Source organism: Cryptomeria japonica, chromosome 8 (genome assembly GCF_030272615.1).
Source record: "Cryptomeria japonica chromosome 8, Sugi_1.0, whole genome shotgun sequence".
In the NCBI taxonomy this organism is placed as follows: domain Eukaryota; kingdom Viridiplantae; phylum Streptophyta; class Pinopsida; order Cupressales; family Cupressaceae; genus Cryptomeria; species Cryptomeria japonica.
In genome coordinates this window covers 501,470,752-501,486,343 of record NC_081412.1, presented here as the reverse complement: position 1 = coordinate 501,486,343, position 15,592 = coordinate 501,470,752, and the positions used below count along the sequence as shown (strand labels likewise).

General features: G+C 36.3%; 1 protein-coding gene across 1 annotated transcript in view; it reads right to left on the bottom strand.

Moving 5' to 3' along the window:
* The window catches only part of LOC131057063 (uncharacterized), a 97,108-nt gene extending 85,257 nt beyond the window's left edge, over window positions 1-11,851 (bottom strand). The window contains exons 1-2 of the mRNA XM_057991258.2: window positions 11,423-11,851; window positions 11,252-11,343 (exon numbers count right to left, since the gene is read on the bottom strand). Of these exons, the coding sequence (XP_057847241.2) occupies window positions 11,252-11,343; window positions 11,423-11,514 (184 nt within the window). The 5' untranslated portion in view covers window positions 11,515-11,851. The remainder of the gene's footprint in view (window positions 1-11,251; window positions 11,344-11,422) is intronic.
* Window positions 11,852-15,592: the final 3,741 nt, after the last annotated feature.

The following is a 15,592-nucleotide window of genomic DNA, read 5'->3' as shown; positions in this document are numbered from 1 at the left end:
AAATTGTAGATGCCAATACTAGAACTGTCAATAGACTATGAACATGCATAAAGTGAGATGTAGCTTTAAATGCTGATCCAGGAATAATGATACATTAATTGCTTGCAAGTTAATACCAGTAGTGAAGGATTAACGTGCAGAATAGAACCTTGCATATAAGGGTATTGTTGACTTGTTTTTTATGACTATGTCGAACACAGAATAAAGTTACCAACGGTCACCTTACTCTCTCTTGAACAAAATTAGTCCGTATGCTAAGATTGCACGAAAAGTTCAAACGGCTAACTCCAAGGTTCCTTCTATGCGTGGACGTGACTCAGTTGATTGAAGGGTTTGCTGTTAACCCAAGGGGCCTTACGTATTCACCTGAAGAGGATAACGAACTTATGTGATTTCAAGGATTTCTATGTGAATGATTTGCAATGAAAGCCCTATTTTTTGGATTTTTGGATTTAAGAGATGAGGAAAAGTAAATGAGGAAAGGTTTAGAGGACTAAGCTAAGGCTAATCTAATCCTATGAACACGGAGAATGGATTACTTATGCAAAATCCAAGCACGCTTCGCTTCGCCAGCAATGCACAACTACACGAAAGCGGTGCAATCTTCAAAGGGTGTGTAAAAGATTTTCAAATCATCAATAGAAACCATCAAATCGAACAATCTCTATTGATAATCAAAGTTAAACATACACAAATAACAGAGGCTCGGACTAACTTTGCACAGTATGCAACAATCAGCTGCACACCAAAAGTATAAGCACGAATTCTACAACAAGCAATCATATCAAATCCAATTCATCTAACAACATAAAGCAAAATCTATTCTAATTAAAGAGAGCAAGACCATGCGGATTGCTAAAATAGAACAAGAATACACCATCAAAATCGAACAATGTATTAAGTTGGCTACTTCAACAATCTTGATGCAACAATCTCAGACAATAATCTCTCCCCCTTTACAAATGAGGGGGGTCACCCCTTTATATAGGCTCCTGGCATTGACTGCATGCAAACCCTAAAGATTCCCCACTCAAGATGCAACAAGGTGGGAATCGGCCATTAATAACCCATCATGCCCATATACAATTAATTTTGCGTGCCCAAAATGGCATCCATTGTGCATTAAATGCACCACTTCCTTCAAATTCGCCCAATGTGTAATAAATGCTCCATCATCTCCTGAATACGATAGTTACATGCGAAAGATGCTCCACCACTGTATTAAGCACGACGACTACCATGCAATGAATTAGCCGTCACCATGGTCAAATATTCCAACAATGAATGTGCCACTATGCCTTCATGCAACGGCTGCATGCAAAAAGATGCTCCATTGACTCAACATGTGTTGACCCAACTGCCACTTGGCGAGAAACCCCTGGAGAGAGAAAAATTCAGGAGAGAAGAATTTGATCCATGAAGAATTTTTTTGAAGTTATTTCAAACTTTCCTTGCTCTGGAGGAGATTTTTGATGATTTTCCACCATCTCCTATTTTTTAGGGATCTTCCACAAAATTAGGGTTTTGGTCAAGGAGAAAGAAAATTCTCCTACAAATCCAAATCTGCAAAAATTTTGAAATTTAGACGAGATTTGGTATCTAGAAATGGAAATTTCAGAATTTTTTCCCAAGGGAATTTTTGCTTTTCATTCCTCCTTGACCCCTGGATTTTCATGCCTTAGACAATTTTTTGAGTTTTCCAACTTAGGCGTGGAATTCATTCTGCCATGGAATTTCTTCATTCCTTTGATTTTCTTTGGCAGTCGTTTCGTCATCTTTTCCTTGGCCAGGGCGCATTCTTCAATTGGAGGAGGAATTTTATCAAGTGTTCATTTTCCCTGCAACCCCCACTTTGGTGCCCTTCATCATCTTTAGGCGATATTTCTTCATGAAGGAGGAATTCATCATTATTTGGCTTCTCCATGACTTCTCTGCCCTAGCGCTCTTCCATCCTGCCTAGGCGCAAATCTCCTTAAGACAAGGATTTTACTTTTTTGATGCTTTCCATGGACACCCTTGTTTGGCGCCATTCACCTGGCATGGGCGCAATTTCTTTATGAGGGAGGAATTCACTATTTTCCATGAATTCCATGGCTCCTATTTGGCACCCTGTGTACTCCTTGGGCACTATTTTTACTAAGGCAAGGAAATCTTGATTTTCCACGTTCTCCATGACCTCTTGACTTTGGTGCCCTTCCAACTCCTAGGGCAGAATTTTGTACTGGAGGAGGAATTTCACACTTTGGAGTTCTTCCTTGACTCCCTTGTTTTGGCGCCCTTTCCTATGCATGGGCGGATTTTTGACTAAGGCGTGGAATTCATAATTTTGGTTTTCTCCATGGCATGGACACTTTGGCGCCCTTTCCTATCTTAGGGTGGAATTTTGACTTGATTGTGGAATTTCATGCCTTGTTCATTTTCCTTGAGGCCCTTAGTTTGGCGCCATGACTTCTTCTTGGGCGCTAATTCTTCATGAAGGAAGAATTCACAATTTTCCTTGAATTCCATGGTGTGAGCATTTTGGCGCCTTCATCCTTAGTTGGGCGTTGGATTGCCTAAGGGAAGGAAATTCATCATTTCTTCCTTCCTTGATGCCAGACTCCTTCACTTGGATGTTAAATTGATTTGCTGAAGGATTTTCACGTTGCTTTCCAGACTTGGATGATTCTTTGAGCTTTCCACTTTAGGACTTGATGCCAACACTTAGCCATTTTTACAGATTCTATCTACTTTTCAAACCTTCTGGATTTAGAAGTAGTTGCAAATGCTTGATCTTCAATGCTTGCTTGAAGGGTCCTGTTAGAAATAAACTTTCCAAAAATAGAAACTTCCAGAACGCCAACGTTATACCCCAAAACAGGACACAAGAATGACTTACTATAAATAGAAACTTACTAAAAATAAAAATTACTAAAAATAGTAAGTTTGATTTTTGCAAAATGACGAAATTCCGGGACTCAGTAAAATCCCTAAAAAAAATAGGAACTTTCTAAAAATAGAAAGCTGCTCCATTTTCACTCAAATTTTACTGGGAGGTTCCTTGAGGGGTCTTGATTCCAGTGATATGTTTAGTTTTTCCAAAACCCTAACAAAAACCCCTAAAATCTAGGACTAAAGGCAGAAACCCTAAAATTGACAAAACAGGCCCTAGACTTCATCAAATCCACTCAAACAAAAAGCAGACTTAATCAATTCAATCCCCCAAACACCTGCAAAGCAGTGAGACTAGAGAGACTGCTACGAAAAGACCCCAAAAACAAAAGCCAAAAGACCGGGAGGGCCTAAAAAGTAGGGGGTCCTCATTTGCAATGGGGTGATGTGTGAAAACGTCACAACAGGTATGAAATTGAATTATCAATCTGTTTTTTTTATCCAATCGAGAGGTTAAATTTATGTGTCCTATGCCTATAGGAATTACCTTTGTGAATCTCATTTATAGTCACTTAATCTGAAAGAAAGAATGGAAGTGAATAGTTTATGTGAAAGATATCCATACTTGCATGTATGCATGTAGATGCAGAGATTCACATTTACATGCACACATGCAATGCATCTATAGCATTGACTGTACACATGAATAGTAATTTGATGGACTAAGAGACATGATTCATCAGTTGTCTATGCTTACAAGTATAAGCCTTTGAAGGGGAGGGAGGTAGGAAATCCATGTTCAGCTGAAAGGTATACCTTCCAATTAACCAGAATAACCATAATAACAGAATCCATAATGGGTTGTTGTGAACATCTCCTAGAGGGTTGTTAAAGACCATTATTGTAAGCAGACAGAAAGCAGTTGGCTTGTCAAGTTGATTAGTTAATCAGTGAGTCATTCAAAGCTTTTGTAATCATAACCAAGTTGAGTAGGGTGGTGAACACTAACAACAAGTAAAACATGCTTGCAACTTATAAAACCTTGGTCAAGGTGGCATAGTGCTATGCATGCAAACGTTAGTTCACATGAATCAAATTACACCTCCTAGTCAGATAGTCATACGATTTAGGGGGTACCTATAGTGTGTGACCAACTAGAGTCGTGTAGATTCTAAACACCAAGACTCAGATGGCAAATAGAACTAGACATTTGTCTAGACCTTCATGAAGGGTAGGGCCACTTCTGAAACGAAGGTGTGTAGGGGACCGCCAAGTCTATGGTTGGAGGTAAAGCATCTTAATGATGCTCCCCCTCTCATGGATAATGTCGAATAAGATTCCATAATGGAAAGCACAAACTTCAATAAACTCTAAGCCTCTTATCTCTTAAATTATGCTAGTAAGAAAGTATAATGTCTATTGCTAATGTAGGGATGAATGATTGTAATTCATTTAATGCTTCAAAGTTAGTTATGCAAGATTTAAATTATTGTATTAGAAATAAATCTGATAGTAAAGTCTTTTACAATAAAGGAAATAATTTATGCATGTTATTCCTGTTAAATTAGTTAGCATTTTACATATCATACCAAAGCTACCGCGTTCAACACTAGACCTAGGAGCTCACCACAATCTCATCTAGAAAAAATTGAAACCAGCTTGTTGGTGTTTCACAAGGATGTAAATTTGTTGAACCCCACGAAAAAAGGTTCGTAACCCAAAAGTCATTCTCCTATGGATGACTAGAACCATGTATGACTATTCTTGTTGTTCACCCACATCTGATAATGAGACTTTAGCAGAAGCTATCCGACGAGTTTGGAAAGAAAGGCGCACATGGCCCCTTCAAACAAGAAAACAATTGAAACTGAGTCACATTCTAAACCTGAAACCACAACTAAGAATGTGTCTAAGGAAAGAAATAAGATAGGAGGTCAAAAAGACCATTGTGTTCCTACCCAAGGATATCATTTCATTCCTTTTGATTTCGATGGGCAAGAAGAGCCCATCACTGATGATGATAGCAACTCTTAGAGAGTATTATTTTTGTAATAACTAGCAAAATAAGAGAAGAAAACTTGAGTATGGACAATTCTAGGAATGATCATAGGGAATATGGGAATCCTAACAACCCCATGACTAAGTTGGATCAACTTCTAAACATGATGAATGAAACCCAAGCTAGGCTTATGAACTTAGAAAGAAGGGTTGTGGGTCAGCATGGAACCAGATAGAAAGAAGATGAATCTCAATCTAGGGAGAGCTTTAATAGACTTGAGGACACCTCACATAGCGAGCACTGAGGAGAACACTTGAATGCTTGAACTCATGTGGAAAAGAGGAATCAATTTGGCAGTTGAATTAACCCAAGACATGAGAAAGATCAAGCCACCTAAATTTGAAGGTTCCTGTTGACAGAAATGGAGAATTACTTTGAGATCCAAAACTACTCTGACAATACCAAAGCAGTATGCGCAATTTATTAGCTGTCTGCAGAGGTGGCATGTAGTGGGAAAACAAGAAGGCTAAACTAGGATTGAAAATAACTGATATAACTCGGGAGCAGTTTGTAGGAATATTTAGACAAAGATGGCTTCCTCAATTGTTCTTTGATCAAAAGTTGATGGATTTCCAAAACCTCAGGCAGGGGGAACTGTCAGTTAACGAATATTGGGAAAAAATTACTTGATTACTCAAGTATGTACCTCAATACCAACAAGATGGGAGGTTTTGAATCAAAGTTTATTATGGGACTCAACAACCACATCGAAGGAGCAGTAGATGTTCTTGCACCTAACACTATGGACGAAGTCTATGAAAAAGCAGTTAGACAAGAGCAGCGACTAAAGAAGGGTGATGCTATCAAGGATAAGGGTTGAAAGAAAATCAACTGGACACAATCGTCACAGTCCATTAAGAAGAAGGGATTTAGAGGGAATAGGCAAGATTCCAAAAAGGATAAGAAAAGATTCAATGATTACAAAAAGCAGGGAAACACTTCTAACAAGGGCGCAGAAAAGAGAGGGCCACCAAGTGGATGTTTTAAATGTGGTAGAGATCATTATGCAAATCAATGCACAACTAAGAATTAAGGCAGGCCATAGCAAAGAAATCCACTAACATCTCAACAAATAGCTTTTTAGCAAAAAATCCATGTAGCTTTAAATAACAAGCAGGCAGAATACCAGATCACATGAATCGAGACAACATGTATACTTTATGGAAACTCCATAACCATTATGATTTACACGGTGCCACAAAATGCTTTATATCACCAAAATTATTGAGTAGATTTCCTAGAAGAACTCGGTTTATGGCCAACTCTTGGACAATAGAGTATGCAAATCAGACGAGCTCAGATAGAGCAATGTTTGTTTGAGGCTAGGATTGAACTTCCAAGATTTGTAACAGAAGTCAATACTAGGAACGAATTGGTTGTGGAAGCACAAGGCCAAGGTTGAATGTTTTTCCAAGACTGTAGAATGTTTGCATGACCTTGGAAATAAGGTGTACCTTTTTCCAAAAGGAAATATAATACTTAGGGCACATTATCTCAGCCAAGGGAATAGTCGTAGAACCGGCAAAAATAAAGGCCATACTAGAATGGCTAGTTCTGACTAATGTTCAAGAGGTGAGAAGTTTCATGGGATTGGCAAGTTATTACAAAAAAATTGTAATGAATTTCTCGTGAATAGTTCATCCTATCACGACCCTTCAAAGAAAAGGAAAAAGTTTTGAATGGACAGAAAAATGTCAGAAGATTTTTGAGTGTTTGAAACAGAAACTAACTATAGCACCATTATAAGTGTTGGATCCGGAAGGAAACTTTGTGGTTGTCACGGATGCTTGCGGAGAAGGATTAGGGGTAGTCCTCATGCCAAACGGGCAGATAATCACGTATGAGTCCAAAAAGTTGAAAAACTATGAGCAAAACTATGCTCCCCATGATCTCGAGCTTGTAGCCATTGTGCATGCTCTCCAAATGTGGCCACACTATTTATTGGGAAAACCCTTTGAACTCAAATCAAATTATCAAGGTCTAAAATATATATTTACCCAGCCAATCTAAATGCTCGTCAAAGAAGATGGATGGAGTTGATTTCAGACTATGATTTTGAAATCAATTACATCAAGGGTAAAGAAAATAGAGTGGTAGATGCCTTCAGTTGTCAAAGACACCTATCTTCCATGGTATCTGTTAACACAGATTTTAAAGCACATGTTTTACAACATTTAGAAGGGGATTTATACTATAATCAAGTCAAAGAAGCCCTTCAAGCTGATCCCCAAGATCCGAGGTATGAAGGATTCAATGTTGAACCAAATGGCCTTTTGAGGTACCACGGTCGAATGTATGTACCAGATTCTGTAGAGTTAAGGAAATTTGTTTAAAAAGAGGTGCATTCAACAACATATTTAGGACACCTAGGTGTTACCAAGTTACTGGAAGATGTCAGACCACTTTATTTCTGGAAATGAATGAAAAAGGATGCCACAAGGTTTGTGGCAAGTTGTTTTGAATGTCAAAGGGTAAAAACAAAACAACACCCGGTAGGGTTACTTCAGCCACATGTCATTCCAAATTGTAAATGGCAAATCATTAGTATGGACTTTGTACAGGGCTTATCAATGTCAAGGAACAAACATAATGCTATATGGGTAGTAGTAGATAGACTCACCAAGGTAGCTCACTTTATACCAGGTAATTTGACAAACAAGGCACCCATTATAGCCCGTAAATATGTCCTACGTTTTTTGCCCAAATAGCTGCTACAAACCCTTCCAATCTACTCTAAACAATCTCTCCTAAATCTGTCCTAAGTTCTTTGAGAATTAAAATGAAGATATCAATCATGAAGTCCAGTTGTGAGTCCTGGATGAAATCACCAAGTAATCTTCCAAATTGGATCTTTCACCAACGCAAAAGATTCTCCTTGCAAGGGTTTTTGTCCTTGCAAAGCCACAAGATAAATAAGTTCAACCAAAAATTTCATTCTCCAAAATCAAACACAAGCATAACAAATGAGCTCCAAAGACTTACTTTATAGCCCTCCAAATCCCATGCCCTACAAAGAAATACCTTTTTTATTTTATTAAATTTTTTGTCTCTCATAAATGGGCGCCTAACCCAATAAAGGCATTTATTTAATATTTGACACTTAGAACTTTTCAAATTTAACTTTGGGCACCATATAGTCAATATTTAAATAAATTAAATAACGATAAAGTTAAATATTTAATTTAACTTAATGATTATTGTTATTTACATTAAATCATTAGAGCATATCAAAAACATCAAGAAATCAACATTAATTGCATCCACCAACAAATCTAAAAATAGTAATACACTGGCTTAGTTGATGCTCGGGCTGACTTACTAAAAATAGTATGTGAAAACTATCCAAAACTACTCTAAAAAAGGGTGTTATGCAAATCTCAACCCCCTGAGCTCAATGAAACACCTATCACTACCAAAAGTTGGATCAATTGTCAATGTGAGTCCCCTAACCCTAACTCATTAACCTATGGGAACCCACTAAATAGGCTAACGATCCATCATGTTGAGTGATTGGGAAGGGGACATTACATCTCCTTGTAAAATCATATTCCAAAAGTGTTAAATAGGAACATAATGAGTGACAGTTAGTCGTGTATTACCCAAATTCCAAGATCAATAATCTTCTATCTAAGCTTCAAGGTGGCAAGCACTTCATTAGGCTCAAGTTGGATTCTAGTTATCACAAAGTTTGCGTGGTGCCATCTGACGTCTAGAATGTTGAAATGGATAGCTAGTTTGGATTATATTTTAATGTTGCCTTGTGGCAATTTAAATTTAATCATATTGTAATAACATGAGCAATTACATGTGCTATTGGGCTGGGCCCAAAATTGAACACATTGTAACTTGTAAGATTTATGTAGGCCCCAAATTGAGCGCTAAAAGGCAAATTGCAAAATTATGTAAAAGGGCAGCAATCTTGCCCAGCCGACTTGGATAAATCATGAGTATGAATCTTGTATATAAACAAGATTCATTTCATACATCAAACATATCATTTTCATCAAGCGAATTTCACATGTGCCTTATGCGAACTAAATCTCTTATCATTCAAGTTGTCATCTTGAGCGTATCTGATCCAGGACAAGGATAATCAGTTTGAGCAAACTTGGGTATCATTGTGTGAAGTTGGTGAGCGATCTAAGCGTCCATTCTGCTGCGACCTGATCTGATTATTGAGCGAACTTGTTAGGCATCTTGCTGGGCGAATTGGTGTCTTCATACTGCTGCGATCTTCCTCTCCAAGTAGCGCCAATATTCTGCCCCTTCTGAGACAGCAATATTGATATTCTGCAACAGCATATACATTGATTTGAGTTGGGCCAAGTCTCTGTGAAACTGCCCTAGGTTGATACCACAATCAGATAAGTAATCTGATATATATTGTTCATGTAATCTGCTTATGAATAAAAGATTTGATCTGGATCTTTGATGCTGGGTTTTTCCTCCAAGAGGGAGGTTTTCCCAGGGTATTTTTGTGTCTTCTGTTTCATAAGTGTTTGCATTTCAAATTAATTTCTAAGTTTACTTAATATTGTTCACTAAAATTAACATAGAAGGCAACTTTCACGACAAAGTTAGAGCTCTAAATGATCTTAGTCATCCCTTTTGACCTTACTAATCCACTTGCCATATTCATGTGCATCAATCATCAATGTTTCAAACCCCATGCTAGCATTTTCTTCTCATCCATTTTAACGACATCTTGATTTAACAAAAAGACTTGGGATTGCCACCCAATCCATGTGTAAACATTCATTGATCTTGCCAAGACGAAATGGCCCTTTCAATAAACCTAGGCCTAACATTTGAGCTTCCTTGTTGATTAGCATGGAAAGCAAGCAAATCCGAATAGAGTCAAAGTTCTTTAGCAAACCACTTAGCCTACATTTCAAATGAGAAGAGTTTTATAAGGTTGTATTCCTAAGTTCACATGTTTGTCCACCCACTTCATTAGATTCTAACCAAAAAGCTCTTATTATCAATCCACATGACACTCATGCCTTTAGTTGTTTGAAGGAGACTCTTTTTTTCTACTCTAGGGCTTGATCCTAAACTTGCGACAACTAGTTGAGCTTAAGACTAACACTTCCCTATATGGCATAGCCTATAGGTATGACACTTGTGCAAAGACGACATCTAGTGGTTCATCATTCAATGTCCTTCTCAAGCTTAATTATAGCACCTACAACAAAGAATTCTATTTGTCCCACATAGTCAATCGATGTATCATTCTCTTTTGGGTAGCAATGTCATTTTGCATGCTAATCAGTAATCAGTAATCTCTTTTATTTTTCAATCCAAGATGTAGAAACATGAAATTTTGAAGTTGGCATCTTGCATTCAATAATTTGGTTAGTGTCAAAGTATCAGAAGGGTGCCACCAACATTTTCCTTCTTGAATGCTTAAAATATTACTAAATCTTTTCACAACCTATGACGAGTAGAAAGGACTCTACTCCATAGATCCCTAATTTGTCCCAATTGTTGATGCTTTGCACCAGCCCACAATGGTCAATCAGACATCATTCCTTGCTACAATAGAGAGACCAATTTAGGGTTCAAACCTTAAAACAATGACCACAAGTGGGACCATTGACAACCCTTTCAGACCAAAAATAGTCCACTAAAGATTTCAACAAGCGGTGATTAACACACAAACACTGAGTTTTATTAATAGAAACAGTAATTGGTAGGTATTTCCAAATGTAATGCGTCTTATATTCTAATAATTTGCAGGGAACAATTTGGAGAGGATACCATGGAACAGTCAGGAAAATTTCCAATGAGTTTGCAAGCAAATTTTTCAGATATTGTAAAAAAATTCTGAACTGGAATTGAGCTTTGAGTAATATATAATGCATTTCAAGAGGTGAACCATCGTCAATGAATGTACACTGCCAAGTCAAAAGCAACCATGGTTCACAAGGACATATAATCTGGCAAGGAAATATAGAAATTCAGCTCATAAATATGAAAATCTAACGAGGTACTTTAAGGGAATATAGAAATTCAGTTCATTAAATATGAAATCTAATTAAATTGCAAGGACAACCTAAACATTAATACCCATTTTCGCTAACCATTTAGCAATAAATCCAGTTATGTTGCAAAGCAACCCGCAAAATACAAGCCCAAATTTTCAGATTTTATCTGAATCTTTTTTAAAGATACGGATAAACGCTAAAAGTGTTTCGAGAAGAGCTAAGTATTGGGTAGTGATAAACTAAATGCTTTAATAACCTTGTGCAACACTGAGTTAAAAAATACTGATGTTAGGTTAAATGAAGTATTGAGTAATAATAAGCAAGCTTTTCTTACCAGGTATGAGTGCATTCTCTGAAATGTAAGTATTCTTGGCAAGAAGAGGCAGAAGAAGAAGAGCAATCAGCCCTGCCAAACAGCTCAAGACGCTGTTTATAGCATTTATTAGCTCGGGGACATCCACACTAGATGTGCAAAAAAAAATATTAGTATAAATTTAAAATTTACCTGAGCGGATGGGCATAGCGGATGAGCAAAGTTGCCAATCGTGCTATTAATCGGCCCCTTTCTGTCGTCTTCTCCTCTGCAAGCACTGCCATTGACACTTCCTTTGCCTTCTTGCTTATTCACCCTGTTCTAAACGACTTAAGATCGGTTCCAGGATCTGGACATTTTGCCAATAAGTGCTGACCAACACGCTATAGACTTTTGATTGTCATTTTGCTGCAAGATCAGTAAGCAACACCATACAAGGGTTCCTCTTTAGGCTCTGATCCATGAAGCGTAGGAGCTAAAATTTCTCAGCCGGAAAAACTCCATAGATTTCCTCAAGTTATTTTATTACGCTTGAAGTTTTCTTAAAAACAAAACTTTTTTTGAAGTTAGGGAAGAGGGGTCAATCGGGATGAATGAAGAATTTTAAGAGTATTGTAAGAGGGGTCAATCGGGATGAATGATGAATTTTAAGAGTATTGTAAGAGGGGTCAATCGGGATGAATGATGAATTTTAAGAGTATTGTAATTTAATTATTAAATAGTTATAATTCTAATTTTAATTAGAATTAGAATAAGAATTAGAATATAGAAATTTAATTTTTTTTTTTTTTCTAATTATGAATGAATTAGGATATGATGTGAACAATTGTTGTTCTTAAAAACTATACAATTAAGCTTATAGGTTTATCATCCCACACGGAAATCTCTTTCTCTACAATGTGGATTTGGGTAACACGCACATCAAATTTTAATGTCTTATCCTGGAATATCCTTGTTATCATGTGGCCCCACTTCTTTTTCTCAAGCTTTCTTTATTTGAGTTTTTTTTGGCAGGTCATTCTCATTCTCAATGGTTGGAGGTGCAATCACGAACCCTTGGTTTGCAAATCCTTGGATGTGTCCTTTTTCGGTTTGTATTTTAAAATTTTCGATGTTTGGTACCCCTTTCCTTATTTCTTTCTTATTTTTAGGTTCTTCGACTTTGTAAGCCCTTTTACTACAATTAGTTTACTTTTAGGGTTTTTCTTAGATATTTTTGTCCTTATCTTGTTTCTCTATATGTTCTTCTTTTTTTCATTTTCCCTTGCCCTTTACTTTCACCCAAGGTTAGAAAAACTCATTGTATGGCCTCTATTTTTGTTGTATTTGTTCTTTTTTAGGTAGCATTCCCTCTCTTGATTATTTTTCTTCTATTTTTTTTACCCATGTTTTTTTTTTATTTTGATAGGCATAGTACTAATGATTCCTTGCATGGATAATATTAATCATATGCAAAAATCTGTAAAATTTCAAATTAAATCACAAAGGTATAGAAATAATATCGAACTCAAGAAAGAATTAATCAAAATTAGAAAAGGGAGATACAAATAAAGATGAAGGGGATAATGAGACACAATTAGAAAGTGGGTGTGATTCGAATCAATCGACCTTAATGATTGATGTAACATAAGAGGTGGAAATAGACATAGACCTTATGGAAAACCTTGTCATTATTGTAGATTTATTGGGATTAGGTCAAATAGAAAAACCATCAAACAATGGATTGGTGATTACTGGAAGACAAAAGTGATCATAAAATTCTTGCCCAAGGGTTTCTTCACTATCATCTTTGCCACAACTGAAGAAAAAGAAAATATTATATAGGCAAGATTGTGGTCTATGAATGGGAAATCGATGTATATGCAACCATGGAGTCACAACTTTGACCCTTCAAACTTGTTCCCTTATGAAAAACCAATCTGGATTCATTTAAACAATCTTACAATAAAGTATTGGGTTGGAGAATGTGTGGAAAATTTTGGCAAAACCATTGGCACCCTAATAGGCATTGGCATGTCATTGAAGGAGATTCTTGCCTATACACTCAACTACTAATTGCAATGATTAGGAGCATCCCACAAAAGATTTCCTTAAAGGTAAATGAAACAATATGGTTCTAATCAGTTGAGATAGAGGAAGAAAAATAATTTTGCTTAAAATGCAGAGGTAGAAAACACAGAGAGTTAGAGTACAAGATGGGTGTTACCAAAAACTCAAGAATCGTATGGAGGAAAAAATAAAGTAACACAAATTCACCCAGTCTAGTAACAACAAACCCAAAAGGAAATGAGAAAAATGAGCCCAAACAAACCCCAAAAAAGGCAGTTCTAGCTAAAAAAGAATAATCTGAGATCAGTAGAATGAATAATACTCCAAATAAGAATCACACTAAATCTTTATCGATAGAGATGTTAAGAAGCACCTAGAATGATGAAGATATCAAGGAATAGTGTCATACTTGTAATGAAAAAGAAGAAATAGACATTGAAGAAGAGGAATTGGATGAAATATTTAAAACTGAGTGTGAAGACAATGGCATAATAGACTAAAGATGCATATCCCAGACTGTTACAAGGCTCTTAGGGAAATCTAAACCCAACAAAGGTAGAGGCAAAAAAATCGCAAGACAAAAATGAGAGGAAGAAGCATTGGAAAAGGGTTGTGCTGGTATCAAGAAATTCATGACAAGTACTAAGGTATTTGAGGACTCCCTTGGGAAACAATGAAGATCGCTGCTTGGAATGTCAGGGGCCTTAACGCCCCTAACAAGAGACACTTAATGAAGCATCATATATAGAAGATAATAATAGAAATCATCTTACTTTAGGAAACTAAGCTAAGGGAAGATGAAGCTAACAAATTTCTAAACTATTGTATGTCATGGTCAAGACTTTTTTAGGATGTTGTTGGCACTATAGATTAATTGGGGGTTATATGGAGAGAGAAATAAGTTTCATTAGATCTGCTAGATCATAAAACAAATTTCATGATTTTCTCTATATAAAATAACAAACTAAACAGTCACTTTCTTCTTATATATGTATATGAACCTACTAAAATGAAGGAGAAAGCATGCACTTGGAATTTCCTAAAGAATTTTTTGGTAAACAAGGGATCCCCTTCTGTAATAATTGGAGGGGAATTCAATGCCATATTGAATCTAAGCAAAAAGAGTGGGGGATAAAGAAGATAAATAAAAGCATTCAGGACTTCAGAGACTTTGTGGAAGATTTAAAACTTGTGGATTGCAATACATCTAATGGGACTTATACATGGACTAACAAAAGAAGAGGATCTACTAGTATCTCCAAGCATCTTGACAGATTTCTCATCTCCCCTAATTGGTTTGATGACTCGTAGTTTATTGATGCATCTATTCTACCTCTATATTTATCGAATGACTTTCCAATCAATTTGGAAATAAAAAAAGATGAACAAAATATCAGAACCACCTTCAAATTTGAAAATATGTGGTGGAGGGATGATAATTTGGTTGGCCTTGTAGAACAATGTTGGAATGAGAATCAAATTAAAGGCACTATCAATTATCAATTCACAAAAAACTACAACATCTTGAGGCAAAACTGGAAGATTGGAATAAGAATGTATTTAAAAATATTTTTCAAGAAAAAATAAGATTGGAACAGGAATTGGAAGAGCTTAATAAGAAAGTTATTGAACATGGGATATTCAAAGAGGACTATGATCAAGAGATATAGCTACATAAAGAGCTTAAAGGAGGCATTAGCAAGGGAAGAAATATATTGGAGGGACAAATAAAGAGAACTCTAGCTAAAATTTGGGGATAACAATTCAAATTTCCTCCATGCTTCAATGAATGCTAGAAGATCATGTAACAAAATCAAAATAATCAATAAGGATAATAGAATAATGACTCAAGGAAGTGTAGAGATTGAAACAATGGGAACTGAACATTTCTAGAACTTATTGGGTACTAAGAATTGGGACAATAATAGGATGGTTGACATAGATTTCATTCCAGAGATAGTAATTGAGGATAATAAGATGTTATGTGATTCCATTACCATTGACGAAGTTAGAGAGGTTGTATTTCATCTCTGCAAGCGGATAAAATGCCTAGTCTAGATGGGTTCCCAGCCAAATTATATCACAAGTGCTAGACTTTTATTAGGACATATGTATGGAAATTGGTGGAAGATTTCAGAAGGAGTAAAAAATATATAAAAGACATTAACAACACTGCAATTGCTTTGATCTTGAGAAGAATGTGTGTGAGACATTTGGCGACTATAGACCAATTTATCTTTGCAGCACTGTATACAAAATTATCTCTAAAGCTTTAGCTAATAGACTTGAGCAAATATTGGATTCTATCATATC